The following is a 23,846-nucleotide window of genomic DNA, read 5'->3' on the forward strand; positions in this document are numbered from 1 at the left end:
GAACATCCGGCAAAAGACAAAAGACAATTATATAACAGAGAAAACGAGACGCATTGAAGGTCGTAACTGAATGTCGCAATGGAAAGTTGCAGTGGAAGAATTCGCGACGGAAGAAATAATATCCACCTTTATCGTTTGTCCATTTGAAAAGTCATTTTTCATGGTAACGAGTGCCAGACACGAATGTGATGAGCTTCTCAATCGAAACAAGGTTCGTGTAGGTATATACTACTACCAAAGTAGTAAGGAATCTCATTTCAGCTAACAACCCTATTGTTGGCAATTGCATGAGACCGTTCGACTCTCCAGAAGAGATAATGTCTTGTGATCGACATTTTCCCTCAACAAGAAACTGGCACGGTCCTGACAACAACATTGGCAACAAGAGGATGATTTGTGTGGAGGAAGTGGTCCTTTGAGGGGGATTCCCGGTAAATTCGGCCGTTCATCGTGAGTTGATATGCCTGGCAGTTTGGGTCTATTAATGGAGTTATCAATATGATGCATTGGATTGTCGATTAATAAAGCTCGTATCCATCCTCAATGATGTGGGTGGTAATGAATTGATAGCGATCATTCCTTTCAGTTATTGCATTGTGGGCTTCGTTATTGGAAAACGCTACAGCGTAAGCATGTAAGTTTATGTGCAGAGTATAATTTATGTTGTTGTCTGTATAAATTCAAAATGAACATATCGCAAGGTTGTGAAAGATGCTTGGATAATAATCGGGAGGAACTGGTGGAGAGGAGATGTCTAAGTTCAAATAACTTCAAACATTTGAGTAAGAGGGACCAACTGAGCAATGACACTTTTCAGCTACCTCGCTAATAAGTGCCGATGTTTGGACTTGGCTCGGCTGATAAGAGGACCCTGCCACGAGCCTGCTCTTAGATAAGGGTGGAAAGTGGCTGTGACGGCACGTGAGTGGGAAATATGAAGTAAGCACGAGGCATGATACTAGCTCGACTAGGTAGGTAATATGTATCTTGCATGTGATTTTTCGGTTGATCGGAGTTGGTATCGGCAATGGTACCGGGAGCCGGGCATCGGGCTTTACCAGGATTGTCTACGATAGAAGGGCAGGTGATGGTGATGAAACTTCAGGAAGCTTTGACTTTCTCAAGTACGAGTCTACGAGGTGAAACCAAACGGATTACGATTACGACCAGCTGTAACTTGATCAAAGAAGTGATTCACATTCTACCAATACCAACATCTCCATATCACATTCATTCTGCACCAATTGCAGGACTGCAGTATGTCGTCGGATAAGCCTACAGAGAATCCATGGGATAAAGAGACGAGTCAAAAGTTTGAAAGGTATTGATATTGCGTCTTCTTGTGGCGAAGGGTTCAAGATGCTGATTTCTCCCTGCAAAGCAAACGCCCAGGAGAATACTTCGACCCCTGTCAAGAAGCAGCTTCAAGAAGTCTGAAATGTTTGGCTCGAAACGGAGGTGATAGAGATATGTGTACGGACTATTTCCAGTAAGCTTGTCCCCAGAATGTAGGATGAAGAAGATAGAAGTAGCGGGTAGTAAGTCAACCTTATGTGGACCCTTGATACCCAATGTCCAATTAACAATAAACAGCAAAGAATAGCAACAAACCATAAATTGGCTCTTGGACGGGGAGTCATTACAGCTTTTGGACCTTTCATACATCAGGATTGTGGACTAATTATTTGCAGAGCATATCGAGACTGCAAGAAGCAATGGGTATGCATCAGTCCTTCTATTGTGGTCAGCTAACCACATACTGATATGATTCTAGATCGAGCAACGAAAGGAAGCCAAAAGGAAAGCGGGGTGGTTCTCTTCATGAGAAAAGGGATTGTGTATGATGAAAATGTGATAGATCGATTTGCGGGGAGGGACGGCAATAGAGATAAAAGTTACTGACAAGGGCCTTATCCGGCAGCTCAAAGTAACATTCTGGCCAACAAAATGAAAAATGGTTGCTCAATTCGTTGGTGCTCATAACGGACTCTCTATAGATTAATAAATGGCTCTTATCAAAGCATTCAATCTAATGTATGCGGAATATCTGTGTACGACAACTGATATCAATCTCTTTCAGTTCAGGGTGTCAATACCTGCGCCAATAACTAGCCACTAGATGTGTAATGCAGCACTTGAATCTTCATTCAATACCACAAAACATATAATGAAACGACATACTAGATAGATGTCTTCCTACTTTGATCCTTACCATCATTTGGACTTTTATTCATGTTTTCATCGTGTGTCGATATAATTTATAAGACTATGGATGACATAGGAGAAAGAGCTAACAAATTTGGTGTTCTTCTCTTTCCTCGCTAGTCAAATCCAATGATGCAACTTGAAAAAAAATTATATTCATCAATATTGATTGACTTGTTAAAGACTCTGATTGTTTCCAGTGCGGCACCCTGATGACAAGCCACAACACCTGCATTTTTCTAATCCACGAACTTGAAGATAAAGACATTTTGATTAGCTAACTATCCATCACATTCGGCATTTCTCTTTCTCGATCTATACCTGGTAATATTTGAATGATGGCTGATAAGCTACTCAATGAGCGTCAAGATGTCCCTATTTGGAATGCTGTCGAAGCCGGCAATTTTAAGCAAGCGCTGAAGTTAGTTGACAAGCGGTTGGCCAAAAAGCGGACACCTCATTTAGAGGTATGTGTGAATGGTGAAATATCACTCCTGAATATCTCTTCTTCACGTGACTGAGGAAATCTCCCATCTCACGAGTGTAGCTAAGCAAGTTTCCAGGCATTCAAGATTTATATTAAGTCACGTTCGTCTATTCAATCGGAGAGGGATAGCATACTTCCCCATCTGGAAGATTTGGTTGCTAAGAAGGTTGTCATTACGGATCAGGAGGATATAGATCTCTATGATGATGCTTTAGTCAATGCCATTCCAGATCCTGGATCAATCTGGGCAAGGACGATTGGTGAGTTGCGATGGCAAAGCGTCAAAGCATATCCCAAACAAGAAGATTCTGGGTTGAAATCGTTCAAGGCCTGTTTGTCGGAACGCGACTGGGAACACGCTCAACAGGTATCTCAACCTCTCATTAATTTCATCATGGGATGCTAACAAATGCTTGACAGATTGCGAGTAGTCTTGAAAAGACATTCCCAGGTAAACATCAATACGTTTTCTGGAATATATCTTCTTTATTCCTTAGATCTGTAAGTAATTGTATCGGATGAGGAACATCTTCTGAAGCGTTTTGCTTACTCATTACCAGACTTCGAGCGATCTTCCTATCGAAAAGAGAACTCTATGGGGTCGATTGGCTTTTGGACAGATTAGTAAGCTTGCTACAGCTACAATACAAGCAGATGTATGTGTTCATGTCTCGTCCAGGATTACTGATATTAACCCGGTGATTTCAGAAGTCAAAGCCTCTCCCGACTCGTGCGATACATACACCGCAGGAGCTGTTGCTTTTACAACGAATTACTGCTGCACATGGTAAATTGGAAGATCGATTGAACTATTTAAATGAGCCTTCTCTTGGACCAGAGTCGATCGTTGCCAAAGGTGATTGGGAATTATGGAGAAATAAATTAGAGCTTATGGAAACATCTGAGCATTGGCAAGAACTTTTTGAGACAACCAGCGGTCTTCTCAAACGTTCACGCACAAAGGATGAACGCGGACAGATCATTGAGGCTAGAATGGCCGACTGGGCCGTGTGGCAAGCGTACTTACACTCTGCTCTTTCTTTGCAAACCCCCTCGTAAGTACTGTGACATCAATAAATGGAACAACAACTTACAAAAGCAGTGCCCTTGATACTGTTTCAACAGAAATTGCATCGCATCAAGACCCCAATTCTGGAATTGACAAAACATGGAGAAGAAATGCATCTTTAGCATGGCTTGAGTTTACCTTTAAGAGTTCTTCTACGCCATTTGCTACTGAGTCATCTGGATCAGATGTTGAAATGTACCCTAGAGTGGCTGCAATCGTCAAATATTTGCAAGAATTTGGCGATGCCACCACAGCCTTTAGCGATCTCAGACCTTACGTAGAGCTATCACAAAGTGAGGAACGCAAAAAACTTCTCGACATTCTCAGGAATGGAATTCAATTCGGTAAAAAGGCGACCAAGGACGATTTAGATTCTCAATTCACGGCCCTGTCGGTTACTAAGAACGAAGTAAGCTGCGCACTGAAACCCAAATTTACTTATGATTTTCTAACCTTTGTTACAGTTCGACAACGCAAACGATATGACGAGATGTGTTAACTTACACAAATTAACTCACCTCATCGTGAGTAGTATCTCCGAACACGAACGTCGGTCGAGCCCTCTACATAAAACTAGTGAACGATCATTCACTTGCACATACTGCTCCAATTCTTGCGGGGTATACTGTGAGGTCTGCCTCGAGCAACTCTCCAAGGATTCTATTGCCGCCTACACATCTGCAATGAATGACAACGGGAAAATTTCCAAGTCTCTTCTCCCTACAGACAGACATCCTGCCGATGATTTCTGCACATTAGCAGCAATGTGCTTGATAAAACTTGCTCTCTCAGACTCCAGTGATGTTGACGGGTCTCTAAAAAGCAAACGAATCGCGTACGCCTTGCAAGCAGCTGTGTGTCTCGAATATGGCTGGTCACAGTCTAAATCGAACTCTGATTTCTCACTCATTCTAGTTAGAATATATTCTTCGCTTGGCTGCGGCCAACAAGCTATGAAAGCATACCTTCACCTGAGTTTGAAGCAGATACAGCTTGATACTCTAGGGTACAGTATACTGGATAGGATCTCATCCCTACACCCGCATCCATTCCCTTCTGCCCCAGATGGATCTTCTGAAAATCTCAAGCCTGTAGACCACCTCAAAAAACAAAGAAAGATGTACGGAAATTGTCGTCACCAAGTTTCGAATAACACCTGGAAAGCATTTGAGTATGGAAGCTACAACACAATATTCCAATTTCAAGAGTTTTCTGGAATTATCACCAACACATTGTCGGCAGTATCTTCCGCTGTCGAGACCACAAAGATATCGCGGCTCTTGAAGCAGACCGCGCCTTCGGATGTTTTTAGCATTCTTCGTGAGTTTACCTTATTCATTTGACACATTCAAGATATATCTGACATACGACTAGCTAAAAACCCAGAGATGTTGGATAAATTCTCGGATTCCAATGACTACACTTCATTCCCTGATTATGAGTCTACTTTGGGAACAGGACTTGAAAAGTCTACCCGGTTTGCACCTGGTCCATCTGTAAGTTTGTTTCATAATACCGCCTGTACCCTACTAACCCCATCCAGAGCAACCGAAGCCGTGCAGACTTGCTCGTCGAGAAATTAATCTCCATGATAAATTCCGATGCCACATCTACGCCAATCAATTTTACCTCGTTCAGAGAGGACATTCTCCAAATATCCACCGAACTCCAAAAACAAGCAGAATTGATCAAAACCAGTCCAGCCGAACCCTTCTTAACACGCTCTGAAGCCTCAGCACTCGAAGCATACAGCAATCTCGCTTCCATCATAGCCAAAGCCTGCGATCCCACCGCATCATCAGCTGCGGATTTTCAAACCTCGCTCGAAATCACCAATAAATATCTTTGCGCAAAATTGGAACAACATCTCTCTTTTATCAAAGAGGATAAAAATGTAACCCCGGCTCTGTGGAATACTCTTCATACACTTTACACAGCCTATGATCTTGCATCTGTTGTCATTAGCGCTACGAAACTCCTCGCACTTAAAGATGTTAAGGCTCATAAGCTTCAGGTAGAACAGAATAAGACTTTGGCGGAAAGCGCAAAATCGGTAATGGAAGCAGTGGCTGAGAAATCGAAGGAGATTAAGAATGGATTGGATGAAAGCGGGTGGATCGATCGGGTGTTGGAAAGTATGGAGGTGGGAGATTCAGTGGAGCAGTTGAGAAGTCTAGCGGGGGAGAATTTCATGGAAGAGTGGGCTGGGGGTATGGTGGAGGCGTGGAGAGATTCGGTTACTGGACTGGGTTTGTTGAAGATATAAGGGGAAAGTTTTGAAATGGGCGAGGATGCAGATAGATACTATGGGCTCCAATGTGCAGTAAAATATCACTTAGGTGAGGTATAGAAAAGCATCATAAAAACTCATCTTCCCACAACCCTCTCCTTTCTCATGTAGTATTCATGCATCTTTCAAATATTTTCTCAAATAGATGTTCTTATCCATGTTATATTATGTTTAGCTCACCTAAATATAAGCATAGAAATATTTTACCCTCAGATAACATCTCAAGTTCATTACATCATATCTTCCTCTGCAGCCTTCTTTTGCGCTTTTTTTTGAGCAATCTGCTGTCTCTCCTCTCTCAAAGTAACGAAAACCCAAAACCAAGCCATCATTTCAATAAACCCCCAGGTAAAAATAATGCGATTCTTGAGACCCTCGCCCCAATCACCGGCATGATAGGAGTTGCGAGATGTGAAGATAGGGGAGGCGGACGAGAAAAGCCAAGAATAGAGTGATAGTGCCGCAGAGAATGAAAATCGAATGGGTGCTGTGGAGTGTATGTTAGTTTTGGTTTTGGCATGGATGAGGGAGGGGCTGGACAAACCTTGGGTTCCCCAGTGGTATTGGGATATTTCTTCCGGCATGGAGATGGCTACTAGGTCTGTGATACCGAGGAAGAGGAATATTATTCCGAGAAAGGATATTGGTGCGGATTGGCGGTCGAAGGAGCGTTCGTAGGGCTGTTGTATAGACAGATTAGTATATATTAGGTATAAAAGTATACATATTGACATCGCAGATGTGGGAAACAGAATAAACTCACCAAGCCCATCGATTCACCCAGGATGAAGACTAGCGACTGCTCAGCAACCGTCACCGGATTGGTGATGAAGAAGAATGCGAGAGTGATGTGGAAGAGGGAGAGGGAGGTAATGATCGTTGTGCCGGAAATGATTCCCATGCTGAAAATATGTTGCTGTGTAGAGAATGATGGAAAGGGGGAATGAGGTAGAAAGAGTGACTTTGGATGAGCTGGATATTTTTGGTCGAAAGATCATACCCATCTATTCTTTAGAGCCACAAGGCTAGATGCTACCCTGAAAGCTTTATTTAGGCGTTAGGATTTATCCGATTCCGAAGCAGGGGGTAATGCCTATAAATAAGTATCTATGAGGTTCTTGGGAAGCCTGAGCTGGGTGAAATTATATGCTTACAAAAATCGTGTACCGTTTCAAAATTCGATGGTTAAACGGCCACTCAGTATTTTTGTTACAAAACTAGTCTACATTTTTCATAAATGGACAATTGCTTGAACCTATTAATTTTATCATGTACCATATGGTTTTGTAGCTGTTGTATTACATGGAAATGGCAGTGTTTTCTAAAGGCTTTGAATTAAAAGATCTTGGCATTTCGATCAACTTTTGCTTGGTCAGCAAACACCAAAAATCGTTCTTCGGAAGGGGCCTGTGTCATCACGACGCACTATGTGAAATCTCCCGAGCTACATCCATGTCTTGAATTGTGACCCCTGAAAGTATCAGATGAGGGATAGACAACTTTGAGCTTGTCTGCCATCAAGCAAGATTGTCAAAATGGCAGAAGCTAAATTGGAGGTCGCAAAACATATCAAGTATTGGCAGAGATGTCTACATTCTCTATTGCCTACTGTATACACCAGTACAGATTCCTCGCGCATGACTCTGGGCTTCTTCATCCTTTCCGCGCTTGATTTACTCAATGTTGGCGCATCTACTTTTCCAGAGTCGCAACGCAGAGCTATACGAGCTTGGATACTGAAGTGCCAACATCCATTTGGAGGGTTTTGTGGTTCTACTAATCATAGGTTTCCTGATGTTTATTATGCAGACGTAGGAAATGGGAAACGAGATATCGACCCTGCGAATTTACCTGCGACGTTTTTTGCGGTCTTGAGTTTGGGTTTTGTGGGGGGATTGAAGGATGTGAAAAGGAAAGAGTGTTTGCGATGGCTAAAACGATTGCAGAGGGAAGATGGAAGTTTTGGGGAGTTCATTACGGAAGATGGGAAAATACAAGGTGGGACAGACATGAGGTATTGCTATGTGGCTACAGCGCTTCGATGGATGTTGACTGGAGATGCGCATGAGGAGAGGGGAGAGGATGATATCGACGTGGAGAAATTGGTGGGACACTTAAGGGCTGGGCAAACATATGATGGAGGAATTTCAGAAAGTGCGCAGCATGAGGCGCATGCTGGGTATACCTATTGTGCTATTGCGTCCTTGTCCCTTCTCGATCGATTGCCAAAACAGGCCTCTTCGCAACCTACCGAATCTTCAAGTCCAAATTCCACCTCGCCAGGTCTTACGAACTTGCCAGAAACTATTAGATGGCTGGCATTGAGGCAGACTTCGTATAATGACGAAGAGGAAGAAGATGAAGATGATCACAATGGAGCGACATCGGACCATCACTTTGTACCGGATATTGATTCTACATTCGTCGGCTTCAATGGGCGGTGCAATAAGCGGGTTGATACTTGTTATTGTTTCTGGGTTGGGGGATCTTTAAGCATGCTAGGTCATTCCGACGTTATCAACAAAGATGGATCTCGACGATTCCTGTTTGAGAAAACGCAGCATATGATTGGTGGCTTTGGGAAAACGCCAGGAGATCCACCAGATATCTATCACTCGTATCTAGGACTTGCTGCTCTAGCAGTACTGAAAGAACCTGGCATCAAGGAACTCGACTCCGCATTGTGTATCAGTGTGGATGCCAAGAAGAACATGAAAGAGCTAAGGAAAGCTGCATTAGTTCCCTCTAGGACATATTGGGTGCATGGATACAGTTTCACAGTAAGGGAAGATAGCCCCCAATTTGGAGAAAAGATGGCAATGGATGAAGGTCCGCCGAAAAGTCTAATAGATGCTTTTGGGGGTGTTAAGATAGCGGTATGATAACGGCGTTGTAATTCTTGGCTGGGTGTTTCTGTAGTACTTTTATAATCATACCACCTAAGTTCTTATCTTCGATAATGTATCAAGTAGAGAGTGGCTTGAATGTATCATGCTCGCTGTAGACTTGTAGCTATCATCAAGCTTATCTTCGGAACTTTTTTTTGGCAAATCCCCTGAAACTCCATCACGCGGCGTTTTATCGGCAAAACACCCGAGCTTTCAATCGCGTAACGTCATTCGCCGAAGCTATGAGCTTCGAGCTCTTTACCGCAGCTCTTTCAACCTCATCAAAACACAACCACATTCAATATGAGGCTTCTCAATTTTTCCCCGCTCCTTCTCCTGGTAAACGCGGCTCATTCATTTGATTCGCAGACCCCAATTATCGATGAATCGTCCTCGGGCGCATTGAGCCTTCTCGAACTTCACAAATCCCTTGTCGAGATTGGATCTATTACAGGAAATGAACATGATGTTGGCGCATTCCTGATTTCTTACCTAAAGGAACAAAATCTTACCGTGGAGATACAAGATGTCGACTTGGTCGAATCATCATCGTCGTCGGGAAAGAAGCGTCAGAATGTGCTAGCATATATTGGAAATAAAAGACAAACAAGAACATTGGTAACCTCACATATCGATACTGTGCCACCTTTTTGGCCATACGAAAGAAGAGGCGATGAAATATGGGGCAGAGGAAGTGTAGATGCGAAGGCTAGTGTTGCAGCGCAAATTACTGCGTACCAAGACCTTATTGCGGCTGGCAAGATTCACGAAGGGGATGTTGCGCTTTTATATGTGGTGGGCGAGGAAACACTGGGGGCTGGTATGAAGGAGGCCAATACCCTGGGTCTTTCTTGGGAAACCGTTATTTTTGGCGAACCTACGGAACTGAAATTGGCGGCTGGACACAAGGGGATAATAAGTTTACGTATTACTGCGAAGGGGAAGGCTGGGCATTCGGGATATCCTTCGTTGGGAAGAAATGCCAATGCGATGTTAATACCTGCATTGTATGAATTAGGAAGAATGGATTTACCGTGGAGCGAGAAGTATGGAAATACCACGCTCAATATCGGAAGAGTTGATGGAGGTGTCGCGGCAAATGTTATTGCGGAAGACGCGATGGCCAAAATTGCTATTAGAATTGCTGCTGGTACGCCAGAGGAATTACGAAAATTGGTTCTAGATGTGATAGAAAAGACAGGGCAAGATCTGGATGTTGAATTCACTCAGGGCTATGGGCCAGTACATTGTGATAGTGACGTGGAAGGCTTTGAAACTATCACAGTCAACTATGGTACTGATGTTCCAAATTTGGAAGGGGATCATAAGAGGTATCTATATGGGCCAGGAGATATCTTGGTCGCTCATTCTGATCACGAGCATTTGAAGATCTCTGATCTTGAGGAGGCTGTTGGCGGTTATAAGAAGCTCATCGAACACTCGCTGGCTTAAGTTATGTTATTTGGACACTCAACTCAGTACGGTAATATATGTCGGAAATTGAAGCTACGTGGAATTTGATCAGTCGGTTTTTAACATATTTATGACAGAGTCTCGTTCTAATAGATATTGGGCGCGAGCCTTTTTAATATAGTCCTGGAATGGAATTTCCCTTCATACAAATTGGGCTAAACTTCAGGCATAACTCATACTGCGTGAACCTTTGAATGTATGTCTGATTGATAATTTTAGTGCTAAAACCTGTCTATTCGTATCGCTAAGGGTAGTTATTTGAGTTATGATATACCGTGGTACAACGAGAGATTCATAGAAAGAGCGCCTAGCTAGGCCTTGTAAAGATGCTTGCGCTATTCCAGGACTTTCGTCTTCTGTGATAGTTCACGTTCTCTTTTTTTCTGGTTTCATCCGAACTATCGAATCATCAATCCATATCAAAGATTGAATATCGAAAATCACACCATTCTATTGCCGGAGGATTTGTCACATACAACCGCCAATCCATTCCTTTTTATCCTCCGAATGTCACACGCAAAGACAAGATCCAACCTCCAGACCAATTCCTGCCGATACAGTAGAATTACAGAGGTTAGTATGCTATTCATTGTGTTCTCACCATATCGTTCATTTGAGGGACGTGGGGTTAGATGACTACTGACTAACTTGACCTCAAAGTACATCAAGCTCAGTCATCTGTTATTTCCATCGTTTGTCTCGAAATCTCATTACCAAAGCCTCCTCAAACATTGGCATCATGATCACAGATACAAACTCCAGCGATGTTTGCAAGGCGCCATTTGAGGTACCAGCTTGTGAATTCTATAAGTAGGTTGAAAAAAATTCCGTCATAGCATTACCTTGCTGATTCTGTGCAGACGAAGCGCGCTTTTCCATGGCGGAGATATGGTCAAGGTCATTTCAGGGCATTCCAAAGGCGAGTCGGGCAATAAAGAACGATTAGTGCCTCGCACCGTTCTTTGCTATTATTCGAAAGTTTGTGAGGAGAAACTCAGCTTGTTTCGAAATGAAAGTGGCGGAGACTCCGTCAATGCCAGTGATCAAAGCCACAATAATGCGGTACTGGACTTGAATGAGTGGGATGTCGAGACTTTCGATATGGCGCTTCAGTGGATGTATACTGGCAATGTCGTCATCAATCTCGCGAAACCCAAACCTTTTGAAGCAATCCGATTGTATATTCAGTTTTTCAAGATTGCAAAGGCGTTGAAACTCAAGGGCTCTTATTCAAATGTAGAAAAAGCCCTCATAGCTGAACTTGCCGCCACATCGGAAAAAGAATTTGATGAAGACGACAAGGATAAGAACGAGAAGTCATCGATTATAAGCCCCGCGTTTAAGGAAATACTGAAAGATGCATTTGCATATACCATTGAGGGACGAACCCGAGAGCTCCTGGCGAGCTTTTTGCTCAAACCGTACGTAAAGCACTTATTGTGCTCTGATACAGATGCGACAAAGACAAAGGAGTTCAAGGAGCTATTTCAAGAAATCGAAGGTCTTGAATTAGATGTCCTGAAATTGGTCGGCAGATCGCTGAGTGGTCTTTCGATGGGTAAATTGGACAGCAATGGGTATTTGAAATCGACGATGTGATGTCCGTTGACGGAATTGAGATTTGATACGGGCAGTATGTATAAGGTCGGACCATTTGTGAAGAGGGCGAAGTCGGGTGATACTTGAGTCTTGTGAGTTTTGATTATGGGGGTGGTACTTCGGCGGCTTTGGGAGAGCGTTGATGGCATTTGAGGATAGGGATTGAGATATCCTATGTCCATCGCTCATTGTGGCTTACTTGCGTTTTATTACACGTTGATTTTACATGGACTTCCGCCTTGGAGTAGGGCTGCGAGTGTATCTTATGCAATGAGTCTTTGTGATAGTTCTCGATATCTTACAGGATAGGGGCTTAATTTACTTCAAGATTGTTCATATTGTTGGCAGGAGTGCCAATGGACCCTTTACCACAGTTTTTGTCGCCATTCAAGAGAACTCCACTGAGGAAAGGATATGATTTCAAAAATCACCTGTATCATTGCAATGTTACAGGTTCTAAACTTGTCTATAGTGGATCCATTATTGTACTACTATTCGTATCGGACTCATCGACAAGGTCGAAATCTCAATGTATAATATGATCTTCTCCGACCCTCTACTTGGTCAGATTTCACCACTAGTCTAGTTGCGGTCTTACTATCTCGTCATTTATACGAGAAGGCGATAATACTCTTTGCTGGATTGCTCGTATGAATAAACGCTTTGAGACTGTAAGTGCTCAGCCAAAATGTATAAATCGCCAAATATTAGCCCAGTAAACTCAGCTACAGTCAATGGTCGAGAAAATAGTCAAGGCAGGAAGCATAAATTGAAGATGCTGAGCAGTCACAGAACCAAACCTTCTTCTCACATCTGTCATTTTAATCGCAGCCCCAAGAGATTGGTGCAAAACACTCCGTCCTCTTATATTCAAGGTGTTCGTTGGATTTGAACGTTCTTTGCCTCTTTCCGTAACATTTCGACATCGCAACAGAGGCAATGGTATTACCTAATTCATATGAAGGGTACAATGTGTATATTTCTTTATGGTCAATATGACGAGAAGGAAGAACGGACGTAAGAGCAGATCAAAATCTCTAGATATATTATCTCCATCTTGTCTTATCTGATTACCAGTAATTTTGTTGCAGTTCTTCCGTTTGCTACTTATCGATCATCAAATGAACAAACGAATTCGATAATTCTTAATTTGTTCACAACACAATAATGCCGCAACTCTCTTCACTAGATTTAATATACCGAATAAGAGCTTGTATTTCATGGAGGCTCTAGTAGTCAGACTTATCTCAAATCCACGTTCAGGTGTTCAAGTGTTGCGTCCAGTGAATCAAGGTCGTCGCTTCCTCTTTTGTAAATCGCGCTAAGGGTCTTACATTCAAAGAAGGTGAACTTTGGAGAGATTACCAATTCTCTCGAAATCAAAGTCCAAGTTTTACGACTTTCTCGGGGAAAACGTCTATACGATGAACAACTCCGAGATTCCAGTCTTTGATCGCAGATCAGTTCTTCCCACTCCAAGTAGCCTTTTCAATACAGCTGAGGTGTGTAACAAAACACAAGATATATGCGACAATCAGCCTGGGCCATCAGATTCGACGCCTCTTATAAGTTCAACTAGTACTTTACCGGATTCTTTTTCTAATCACTCTACCAAATCAAGTCATACAATTGCAACTTACCACCGTGCTGCATCCAGGATGTTGGGTTCTCCCACCGAATTCAACCCTGCCAAGAACAACAGTCAGGAGAATATTGCCTCGACTGTCAACAAATCGAGTTCTGACGGCCCAGCCACTAATCGAAGCCCTCTAGCAACAGTAGCGCCACCTGCAATGAGCACTCCATTGTTCACATCTCCTGCGAGACAGCACCTGCTACACCGACGAGGTCTAACTTGTTTCGCTCTAGCACAGTCGGTCCCACCTTCGAATCGTTTAGATACAGAGCAGTCAGCAATGCTCCTAGCACTCAAGAAGTTCAATCTTCCGAGCCTCTATTCACTAATGGTAATTCTACTCCCAGAAAAGTTCAATGATGAAGATGATTTTGGAAACGTCCTGATAATTTCAAAGACTGACATCCTCTAGCCTCACATCAAACTCAAAGCGACACAGTTAATGCGCCACCCCAGAAGCGAGTCAAGACTAGCCATAATATCGTTGCTCAACTACCCGCCAATGAGTTCACAAACAGACTCAATTTGTTTCGCGGTCCTGAAGTTCTTGTCACCGCTGGTATTCAGTTGGGGGTCAAAAGTTATCTTACCTAAAGCATTACTTGTTCAGGCTTCGCCATACTTCCAGACTACCATCGTAGTTGAAACATTGGGTCAAATCACACGAGAAACTCTCAAAATCGAATGCTCAACCTTAGCCTTTGATTTTGTTGTTCAATATCTTTACACTGGTACTTTTGTTCGCCCGGATATTACAGGCTTAGTCCTGGGCCACAACAGATTGTAGGTCATGATGAGCGTCCACATGGGATGAAGCAATGTTAACTTCTCAAATTACATAGACAAATCTTATCGAATTTTACGAGTTGGTGGAGAAACTTAGTCTTGATATCTCGGATATGATCTTGGACAACATCAAAGAGCTGCTTATGATAAGTCGTCTCTATCTTCAAGCAGAACACATTCGCAAAGTTGCCAGTTTTTCGAACGGACAAACACTACAAATGTTGTTTGCTCGCTCATGTATCAAAGCCTACCTTCAGTCTGTCAACCCTACTTATGTGCAAGCCCAGGAATTCCGTCTTCAGAAAGAGCTCGACGTATTAGATGGATTTGCGGCGGATCTCATGCGTGTGTATCGAGAAGTGGCAGACAAACGTACACCTTGCATATTCGCCGAATCGTGTGATCTTCTTGATGGCAATAAGTTCTCTTATTGAGTGAACGATAAAGTGAGGCGCAGAAGTTGCAGTAGTGGCTATGTCGTGTAACTTATAACATAGGGGCTTTGTTGCATTAACACACTTTGAGCTCTCCGGCTTATTATTACAATTAGCGATCGGATGGTAGTTGTAGATTCTTAAGATATACGCTGCTAACGCACTTCTTTTAAAGCAAAGTGTCACGGGTCTGAGAATGAGATATTTGATCAAAGACTTCCTAATGTAATTAAGACCTATGTGAAGATTGATCACATGACTTTCTATTCGTCATTCACGAGATAAGAGTCTAGACATAATAGTTAGTGATAGGAAACCTTGAATCTAAAAGGACCTCCAGGCTTAGGTAGAGGTGATCTTCCAGATTGTTACCCTTTCTAGATTAATATGTACTATTACTCACTTATAAAAAACCTATCTCCTATCTAAAACTATAGTTTGTTATACTAGAAAAAACTATAGAGTTACTAGAATATTAAAGATTATATAGAGATAAGTATATGTCCGGGGTTGATTGAAGTATATTATCAGTTTTACTTAGATTTTTAATATATATTGTATAATCTCCTACTCATTCTCTATCCGACGTATTTCCTATCATCATCATCGATCTGATAATAATTCCTAAGTTAAAAATTTTATATTTAAGATCTAAAAACAGTGTGGTATATTATAATGTATATCTATCAAAGGTTTAAAATAAATCTTAGGTATATCCCAGTTATATTAATTCATACAACCCACCGGCTGTTTATGATAGTAATAGGTATTAATTTCGTTGATGACAGTCGATATGATATCTTGGGAAGGCTTTCCCATGGAGATTCGTCTGGCGATTTTGGAGGAGTTGATACAGGGTGGTTGTAGCCTGGCTGACTTTGCCACAGGGTTACGAGAGTGGCAGGAGATCATCGAGGCTCACAACTTTTCCCGGATTATAAGCTAACGTCGGCACGCCTCGCTAATTTTGGTCAGATGCTTCATCGCAATAGGAGTCTCGTGCGCTACATTTGGCTTTGCTTGGAACTCCAAGAATATGATTGCAATGAATGTGATACTCACGATGCAGAGTTGTTCAGCATAAAGCAACATAAACAATACCCTAATTACCACAGGAATCCTAAATCTCTTCACAACACTTAGCGTATGGGAACCAGGTAATAGCTTGCTACTAGATATCAGTGTTCACTCCCCCAGTGACTCGGAGCATTGGTTCAGATATCTGACCTTTGAGCCTGATGTTGCTTTCGATATGTTTGACCGGAATCCACACACAAAGACTTCGATGCCAGTCAGACCTACCGATCACCACCACGGATGGATTGCTGGTAGTCGAAATTCCATTCCATCCTTGGTCGCTGTCAAAAAAGTTTTTAGTGAAATCTTTTCCGTGTCACCATTTGATAGTCTAGAACAAGAAGATCAATGGTGGCAGCGATTGCCATTAGTTCCGGTAATAACAGGTATACTTCTCCGTCAACAGACCCGCCGACGATGGAGACCAACTACATTGATACATATGTTTGCTCGACTACTGATTATTCAATGTTTTGAATGTTTTGAATCTTTTTAATCTTTGTAATGACTCTAATTTTTCTAACTATTTTAATCATTCCAATCTTTCTAATCTTTTAAACTTATATAAAATCACTCTCCTCAAAGCTTATAGTCACCTTAATTATGCCCGAGCCAAATGTGAATTCGGTTGTTAGATCCATTAGCAATTCTTGAGAGCGAATCATGGGAAAACTGTAGTAGAAGAACAAGCTTCGAGAGCGACTCCAGCAGATCAATTGTTGAGGTAAAAATCATGTGGCATATCATTTTTGAGACGAGACGAAACGTATCAGGTAGGATTTCTCGTATGACACTGAATTAAAAATGAAAAGAACCTTGTTGGCCAAAGCATTCTTTGCTACTGCCATATACAATTAAGGTGAATTGTATTATTAGGTAACCTTAACAAGAAACTTTCTCTCTCATATTGAACTTCCATCTCAGAACAGAAACACCAATATACCTTGTTGGACACCTGTTTCGAAACTATTTCTAATGCTTTTCGGCGAGTTTGAATCAACTTCTTTTCAACTATTTGAGGACAAACAGATATCACACAATTTCCCCAAGAGTCTCATATCATATCAAGATCAAATGGGCATAATGGACAACGAGGTCTTTCATTTCGAGGATGATGATGACAGTTATCAATCCTCCAATGATGAGTACAGCGACGAGAATGAGAATGAACCATGGGAAACCCGCAGCAGAAGATCCACCAACCCAGAAGATCAAGCTTCCAGGGAATTTCCAGCAGATCAATTCTTAAGGTAAGTGTCATAAACATACCACCAGTGGATGCATGGATCCACGGGACACTCACTTCCCAACTTTCGAATTTTTGAGCAAATTCATTCTTCAGTTGTTTGGCATCAGAATTTACATTTTGATTGTTTCAAATTGATTCAACAATTGGGATAATTCTTAAGATATGAGATTTAATGTTCCCCCCAGTCACTCAAACTAACATGTCTTTCCTAGCAAAATCAATCTTCCCACCGGCCCCACCGTCAAGATCGTCGTCAACTCGAATGGCTCTAAACAGACTCTCATTTTACCAAGAAGTCTCCTCTGTACACGATCCCCCTTCTTCAACCTCGCTTTCAATAGTAGCACTCTCAAAGAATCCGCATCTCAATCCCAGGAACTCCAACTCCCCGAAACATCCATCGCGGAATTCGAACTCGTGATTCAATTTCTCTCCACAGATACCTTTACATTCCCCAACATCGTCATCGACTCCCAAGAAAAACTCACTCTCTACCTCCTCTTCTTCAAATCCTGCAATCAATTCTCCATCACCGGTCTCTCCCCCATCATCATCCGCTTTCGAAACTTCCTCCGCTGGTGTTCCGCCCGCGGCGAATTCCCCGCTCGTTCTCACATGCAAATCGCCATTTCACTCCCGGCTTCTCATGAGGCGCGTAAGCTGGCTGTCGCTGCCTGCGTAAAACCGTATGCGTGTTCGATTACTAAATCGAGCACGTGTTATGGACGCGCGCTGTTTCATCTGGAGAAGTATGTGGAGGAGGAGACGCAGTTTGCGGCGGATCTGTTCAGAGCGTATACGAAGGCTGTGAGGGGCGCGTTGGGGACTCATACGATTGTTGATCCGTTGACGGGGACGGATTATACGGTGAGTACGGGTGTGGCGTGTCAGCTAGAGAGGAGTAGGGGAGATAGATGCATAAATCATTTGGGGAAGTTCTAGAGGTGCAGAGGGATTTCTGGCTGAGAGAGTGGTGCGGAACGGGAGTTGAGGATTGCGGAATTTTTGCATGATTGATAAGGAGTTATTGGCGGTATTTAGGAGCTACGACGGATAGAAGATGGATATCTCACTTATCAGGAATGAATTAATGAATATAAACAATGCACTAACTATACTTTTGCTTGCTTTCTTCACCGTCTTGGCAAAACGAAGCTCCAAGAAAATCAAAAAAACTCTGAGAAATTCACTACCCAATCTCATCATTACCAACCGGCCCCACAAAAAAATCACCCAAAAGTCCCTCCAAAGCAACCAGCAAAATGGCAAAACTCTAGGACCGGACCCTAGAATCCCAATGAGCCAAATCGTTTTCTACGTTACCAGAACTTGCGTTGAGGTAGGTATTATATACGTTGTCACTGACGAAGCCCTGCCAGTGCAAGGTAGAGAGGCGGACATCATTCTTCGAGAATGACGAACCCTACCTGCTGCGCCATACGAGACGTGGGGGTGCTTGAAGATTGAAGCAGTTATTTGATATTATATCGGTAGCGAGGAGATGATTCTCGGGGTGGTGACTTTTTGGGCACGTGCCTATATGGTATTGAATGAATGTCCAGGTGGGTAGTAGGCATTGAAGATATTGTGAATGTATGTACCCAGTATGTGAAATATGCTGAGGATAATTTGGATTGTGCAGCGTGGAATTATACTGAACTTGCAATGATCGCAGGTACATTTGCTTTGCATATTATCCTGCATTACTTTGCACGCGACTATCTACACAGCAGTTGAGCGGACTCTTTCCATCTCATTAATTACTGTCGCCAGCACAGATGCGCATACGCGACTCGCACTTGCACTTGCAGGCTCGATATGGGATCCAAGGTCATGAATCAGCTACGCAGTTCAATATCGTCATTCCACGCTGTCTGCCAAAGTAAAGGCAGCATGCATGATTTCATGTTATTTTTTTTTAGCATCCAACAGACGTATACGGAAATGAGAAATACACGTCGTGATGAATGTGGATAATCTTTGCGTGTCGGTGGACGCAGATCTAAATTCTCCTTACAAGCACCCATTTTTAGGCCCGCGTGTTTGCAGGCCCATAGCCAGGTATTCGATGCGCGAGAAACCGGATTTTGATCAATGCGCTTCAGGCAGTGTTGTTATCTGAATCAAGAAACTTTTTGGTGCTGCTTTGGTAGAGAATGTCTCACAGAGTGCACTTGCAGTATCTGTATTCTGGTATTTCAGCATGCGAGTTAAAAGTGGTCGGCGGTAGAGTCCAGTACCAACAACACGCTCGCATGTAGCAATCTCGCGCCTGTCAAAACCCATGATGATTGTCTGGAAAACATCCACTTCCGCGCTTGAATAAAGTTCTGAAGCATACTACTGTTCCAGAATACAGTTTCGACAACGGTTTCGCATCTGCTGCCTACCAAACGAGTCCACAATCAATATCAGAAGGCTCGGAACTGGCGAGACAGATCCTCCGGGAGGAAACCCGAGTCAAATACCCCCGAAGATCAGGCTCTAGAAAGTTCTTGGCTCTAATCTAGAACGCATTTCGTTTCCATTTCCAACCAAAGCTTCGAATCCTTCGAACCCAAACGTCACTAGAGTATTGATGGAAGGCCTTGCACGCAAGGCTGGGATTCGCCTAAAATTTCTGCGTCTTTGATCCTTCCAACGAACCGTGAGGCTGGAAGTGGAGTCGGACAGCCATGTCACCTTATATTTGCTAATCTTTTGAGCCGCCGCGCACGAGCATTGGCAATTTGCTTGGCTTGTTCACGACAAAGGGGAGCTTACCCCCGCAGATGGTCAAGCTTTCAGGGTGGGGGCCTGTAAGGCCCAGGAAATTTTGATGACCGGGTTGGCTTGGGCGAAAACTGCATGTAATTTTCCAGCTGAGGTATCAAGTAGAGCTTTCCTGATGCAAAACCACCCGGATTTGGCTGGAAAGTTCATGTAATAAGCCGAGCCAAGTTTTCCTTAAAGCAATTGAAGCAAGTGCTTGAAAAAAGCATCTTCGTGTTGATAACGAAAATTTCTTCCTTGCTGCTGTGAAAGGAATGACATATGCAGTGAAATGGAGAAGGTGGCCGCATCATAGGCGACCATCCCCAATGCCAGCACCCATTCTCAGTACACTCGCATCCTTCTTCGGAACACCGAGCGACAAAACCCTGAGGCGGTCCCGAGTGAAGTCGAAACGAGCTCAAATGCGTTAGAGGCACGGGGAACCAACTACCGGAACATGTTTGCGACTCGTCTTCTCGGATTTACCTCTTTCATGCCTCTGTCTTCCGTGCAGAGCTCCACCAGCCCCGACATCCTACGTGTGTTCCGATGTGAATCATGGGATTCTTTCCTGAAGAGAACCTTGGTGCGAGAAACCACGTAACTTTCCCGCCGATCTTGTGATATATGTCATTTGTGCAAATTGTGCTTCGGCGAAGCCGGGTGGATTCGATTGTGATGTGATCGAGTCACAAATTCACAATATCGGCAGTGGCAGTGAAGAGGTAACGGTTGACGGTACGACTAGGAGTTTTATTGTGGAACCGGTTCGCGGAGTGAGCCAATATTAGACCAGATGGATCGATGGTAATGTTGATTTCCGATGCCATACCTAATATTTTTTCGAGGGTTTGTTTCAGTGTAACCTACGTGAGATGTTTAGAGGTTGTGGAGAACCGAGAATCCTGATTTCATTCGATGGGATATTGGATAGGCTTTCGCCTGTGATACACTATATCTGTTTAGTATCATAGTATGGCATATCCCCACGTTTGGGTTTTTAGTTCGAAGCTAGATGTTCTGATATCTCATTATCTGATCCGTTTGGTCGAAGAGAAAGAATTAGATCATCATCTCAAACTTTGAAGAGACGTGACGAATGTCCTAACGAAAACTTAGACAAATTGTGATGTAAGCAATTACGACGCAAACAAGGCTCCCAAGTGCCAATGTCCCTAAGACTTCGAGGCTCTCTCGGAAAAATACACTGACGAATATACAGTCCGATGTAAGCTAATACGCCTCAAGGCATCCGAATCCCAAGTATTTTGAGGCTCTTTTCCATGGCCATAATTGGTATGCATCCGTGTCTTGCATTAATTCACGGGTGCAAATTAGTAATATTAGGCCTTATCTCAAACCATGGAGTTTCTTCCTCATTCAATATTCTGTGCCTCAGTGACCAACTTCATGGGACTGCAGATGACCATTGACTTAACACTGCCATACGGCTACTCCGATGTTTCCAAACAATCTCAGTATTCCTCCAACAGTGTTGTGTTGAAAGGAATGATACAGTAAACATTCACTAATCCCATCCAACAACCTCCTTCCTATTAACGGTATTTCCGGACTTCATCAAATGAATCCCAAATCGAAGTACACGACGATGAGAATGATGAAGTAATGAACATCTCCAATCCATACACAATACGAAGAACAATTTCTCACCCAGAAACACATCCTCGTCTCTCCCAACTCCTCTTCCCTTCCTCCCATGAGAAATCTAAACCCCTCCATCCTATCCCCCAACTCCCCTGGTTTCCCAACTCTAGCTTCTCATCCAATCACCACTCTCCCTTCGTATATCCAGCATCCAATCCCCCGCCAAAAACTCCACATGTTTTCTTCCTCAGCGCTTAAGGCCATTCCCCATTGCCTCAGCACCAATCAATAAGCACCCACTCGTAAAAGCATGCCACAGACCCACACAGCACACCCTTATCCGTTCCCTGTCCCTGTCTCCCTCCAATCATCCATGCAGAGATTCCCCATTCATCTAAAATCTCCGATCTGGCGGCGCTTAGATCCCTGTCTTGTGGCATCGTTCTTCCAATTTCCCTTCTTGTGTATCCAATAGCTTATCCGAGTTGGGAGATGCCACAGGCAAGTCGGACGGTCTTTTCCCGCTTCCCGTTAGTGCATCGATGCTGCTTTGTGCGCTTTCTCCCTCAGTGCCGTTTGTTTGGTTTTGCCCTCATCCATCGAGTATTCAAAATAGAATTTCGTGGTGCGTGCCGCATATGATGGATGATACCCGTATGGGAGGCATGTCATACAGTACAGTGAGACACGATTATCTAATTTTGGTAAATGTAACCTCCTCTGAACATCCCCCTCAGTTCCAGAACGTCAGGTATGGAGGAGTACACGAATGCTACAAAGCTATCGATATGTATTTCTTTTCACGACAATAATAGCTAGGGATTCATCAAGGAGTCCGCGAAGGAAGATTATGCTTATTTTCCCCCTCCCTCGAAGCCGACCAGCCTACAAATCGGGTTGTATATTCCGTAGAGATTTCTCAACGTTCCATGTGCTTATTACACTGCTTCTATTGTGTCCATAGGTAGCTTACAGTCTAGGAAGGAAGTTAGTTATCGATAGCACCTTAATCAGCCATGCAAGTATTCTTTTGATTAATGGAGCCTTTCCAAGCAAGCGTGACACGCTTCATCTTTGTCACTTTGTGGCTTGGACGGCCGGTGATATACGAAATATAGCTTAATCCATTCATGCAGCCATGTTCCCTATTCTGTGAGAAAGTATGAAATATTTCCGAGAAACATGTCACATACATACATACATCACCGGTACTGAGTGGATTCACGGGGTGCATTTACGCTGTGGGAATCACATCGGTACTTGGTTTTGGGGCGTGATATCTATCTACTGCGGCGAATGCACGGCGGGGAATGATTGATTGATTATCTCTTTATGTGATGGGTCTTGGTGATGTGATTATGCGTGCTGCGTGATTAATTGATGCGATGAACATTGAAATTTTCTGACTGCATGTGCAACGAAATTGAATAGTGAGAACTTAAAAGTGTGATTAATTTGGATTTTGATATTGATGTTATTGATAGATGTGTACGTTATTATTCACACGTAAGAAAAAGTGAGCTTCGGAAGTTGTATTTACGAATGGCATGCGGTCCGGTAGATCATAAATTTAGATCAAGATGAAGGATGGAATGGAGGTCTGAAATAAGTAATGAATTGCATAATCATTTTGTACTTAGAGGTGGTGGATATATTCACGGAAATATTAGTGTGTAGTAGTGTAGTGTGATATAATATTGTTTTTTGTATTCATTGGAGAGCTTTTACGGAACACTCCACTATAGCTTCATCTCACCACTCCTCCTCTTCCCCTGACCCTAGATTCTTCCCCTCTCCAAAGGTTCTTTCTCAGCACCTAGGAAGTATCCATTCACTCAGACATGCCCGTGAAACGCCGATATACAAAATTATACGCCAACAGCCAGCAATTAAGTCCCGTCCTCCTCAATGAAAAAAAAAACCCCCTTATCCTCCACTCCTACTCCTGTACTTCCCAAAGTCCAAGCAAACCTCCCAAAATGCAATAGTCAGCCCGCTTGTTAACACCAAAGCCGTGCTATGAATGATGTCCACTCCGGAACTCCAGATGAGACTCCAGGCTATAATCGCCGAGCTCGCACATTTTCCTCCCTAAACAAGACACGACGGTGCCATTATTGTCGCAATCAAGAAATGAAGCCATAAAGTCGTTAAAATATAAGATGATTTTGTTGGTTGAACGGCGGTGACAAAAGAAATATGTTATAATGAGTAGTGATGTAGATGTATGTAGTTCTAAAGGAATGTATTGGTATAGGAAATGCGATTGATAGAATGTCGAAATGAGGGGTAAT

The 23,846-nt window shown here is 43.0% G+C and overlaps 9 protein-coding genes across 9 annotated transcripts; 7 read left to right on the forward strand and 2 right to left on the reverse strand.

Annotated features, from left to right (window-relative positions):
• Positions 1-1,259: 1,259 nt before the first annotated feature.
• On the forward strand, positions 1,260-1,825 carry EAE97_007501 (uncharacterized protein; the record flags this gene model as incomplete). The annotated part of the gene is made up of 4 exons (XM_038878016.1): positions 1,260-1,321; positions 1,382-1,489; positions 1,692-1,719; positions 1,775-1,825. The coding sequence occupies 4 exons, from the start codon at positions 1,260-1,262 to the stop codon at positions 1,823-1,825; spliced, it is 249 nt and encodes an 82-aa protein (XP_038730854.1).
• A 432-nt stretch (positions 1,826-2,257) lies between these two features.
• EAE97_007502 (uncharacterized protein) lies at positions 2,258-6,178 on the forward strand. Its single transcript, XM_038878017.1, has 9 exons — positions 2,258-2,672; positions 2,769-3,059; positions 3,113-3,193; positions 3,253-3,348; positions 3,401-3,747; positions 3,792-4,170; positions 4,226-5,081; positions 5,136-5,257; positions 5,305-6,178. The coding sequence occupies exons 1-9, from the start codon at positions 2,541-2,543 to the stop codon at positions 6,025-6,027; spliced, it is 3,027 nt and encodes a 1,008-aa protein (XP_038730855.1). The 5' UTR covers positions 2,258-2,540; the 3' UTR covers positions 6,028-6,178.
• A 103-nt stretch (positions 6,179-6,281) lies between these two features.
• Positions 6,282-6,952, reverse strand: EAE97_007503 (uncharacterized protein; the record flags this gene model as incomplete). Its single annotated transcript, XM_038878018.1, has 3 exons — positions 6,282-6,538; positions 6,596-6,731; positions 6,815-6,952. The coding sequence occupies 3 exons, from the start codon at positions 6,950-6,952 to the stop codon at positions 6,282-6,284; spliced, it is 531 nt and encodes a 176-aa protein (XP_038730856.1).
• Positions 6,953-7,586: 634 nt separating this feature from the next.
• On the forward strand, positions 7,587-8,933 carry EAE97_007504 (uncharacterized protein; the record flags this gene model as incomplete). The annotated part of the gene is made up of 1 exon (XM_038878019.1): positions 7,587-8,933. The coding sequence occupies one exon, from the start codon at positions 7,587-7,589 to the stop codon at positions 8,931-8,933; it is 1,347 nt and encodes a 448-aa protein (XP_038730857.1).
• Positions 8,934-9,242: 309 nt separating this feature from the next.
• On the forward strand, positions 9,243-10,391 carry EAE97_007505 (uncharacterized protein; the record flags this gene model as incomplete). Its single annotated transcript, XM_038878020.1, has 1 exon — positions 9,243-10,391. One exon carries the CDS (start codon positions 9,243-9,245, stop codon positions 10,389-10,391), a length of 1,149 nt encoding a protein of 382 aa, XP_038730858.1.
• Positions 10,392-10,919: 528 nt separating this feature from the next.
• Positions 10,920-12,011, forward strand: EAE97_007506 (uncharacterized protein; the record flags this gene model as incomplete). Its single annotated transcript, XM_038878021.1, has 3 exons — positions 10,920-11,005; positions 11,073-11,222; positions 11,273-12,011. The coding sequence occupies 3 exons, from the start codon at positions 10,920-10,922 to the stop codon at positions 12,009-12,011; spliced, it is 975 nt and encodes a 324-aa protein (XP_038730859.1).
• A 1,424-nt stretch (positions 12,012-13,435) lies between these two features.
• EAE97_007507 (uncharacterized protein) lies at positions 13,436-14,867 on the forward strand (the record flags this gene model as incomplete). Its single annotated transcript, XM_038878022.1, has 3 exons — positions 13,436-13,978; positions 14,060-14,410; positions 14,490-14,867. The coding sequence occupies 3 exons, from the start codon at positions 13,436-13,438 to the stop codon at positions 14,865-14,867; spliced, it is 1,272 nt and encodes a 423-aa protein (XP_038730860.1).
• Positions 14,868-17,018: 2,151 nt separating this feature from the next.
• Positions 17,019-18,501, forward strand: EAE97_007508 (uncharacterized protein; the record flags this gene model as incomplete). Its single annotated transcript, XM_038878023.1, has 2 exons — positions 17,019-17,194; positions 17,406-18,501. 2 exons carry the CDS (start codon positions 17,019-17,021, stop codon positions 18,133-18,135), a joined length of 906 nt encoding a protein of 301 aa, XP_038730861.1. The 3' UTR covers positions 18,136-18,501.
• A 783-nt stretch (positions 18,502-19,284) lies between these two features.
• On the reverse strand, positions 19,285-19,479 carry EAE97_007509 (uncharacterized protein; the record flags this gene model as incomplete). The annotated part of the gene is made up of 1 exon (XM_038878024.1): positions 19,285-19,479. One exon carries the CDS (start codon positions 19,477-19,479, stop codon positions 19,285-19,287), a length of 195 nt encoding a protein of 64 aa, XP_038730862.1.
• Positions 19,480-23,846: the final 4,367 nt, after the last annotated feature.

Source organism: Botrytis byssoidea (genome assembly GCF_014898295.1).
Source record: "Botrytis byssoidea strain MUCL 94 chromosome Unknown BBYS_015, whole genome shotgun sequence".
Lineage (NCBI taxonomy): Eukaryota > Fungi > Ascomycota > Leotiomycetes > Helotiales > Sclerotiniaceae > Botrytis > Botrytis byssoidea.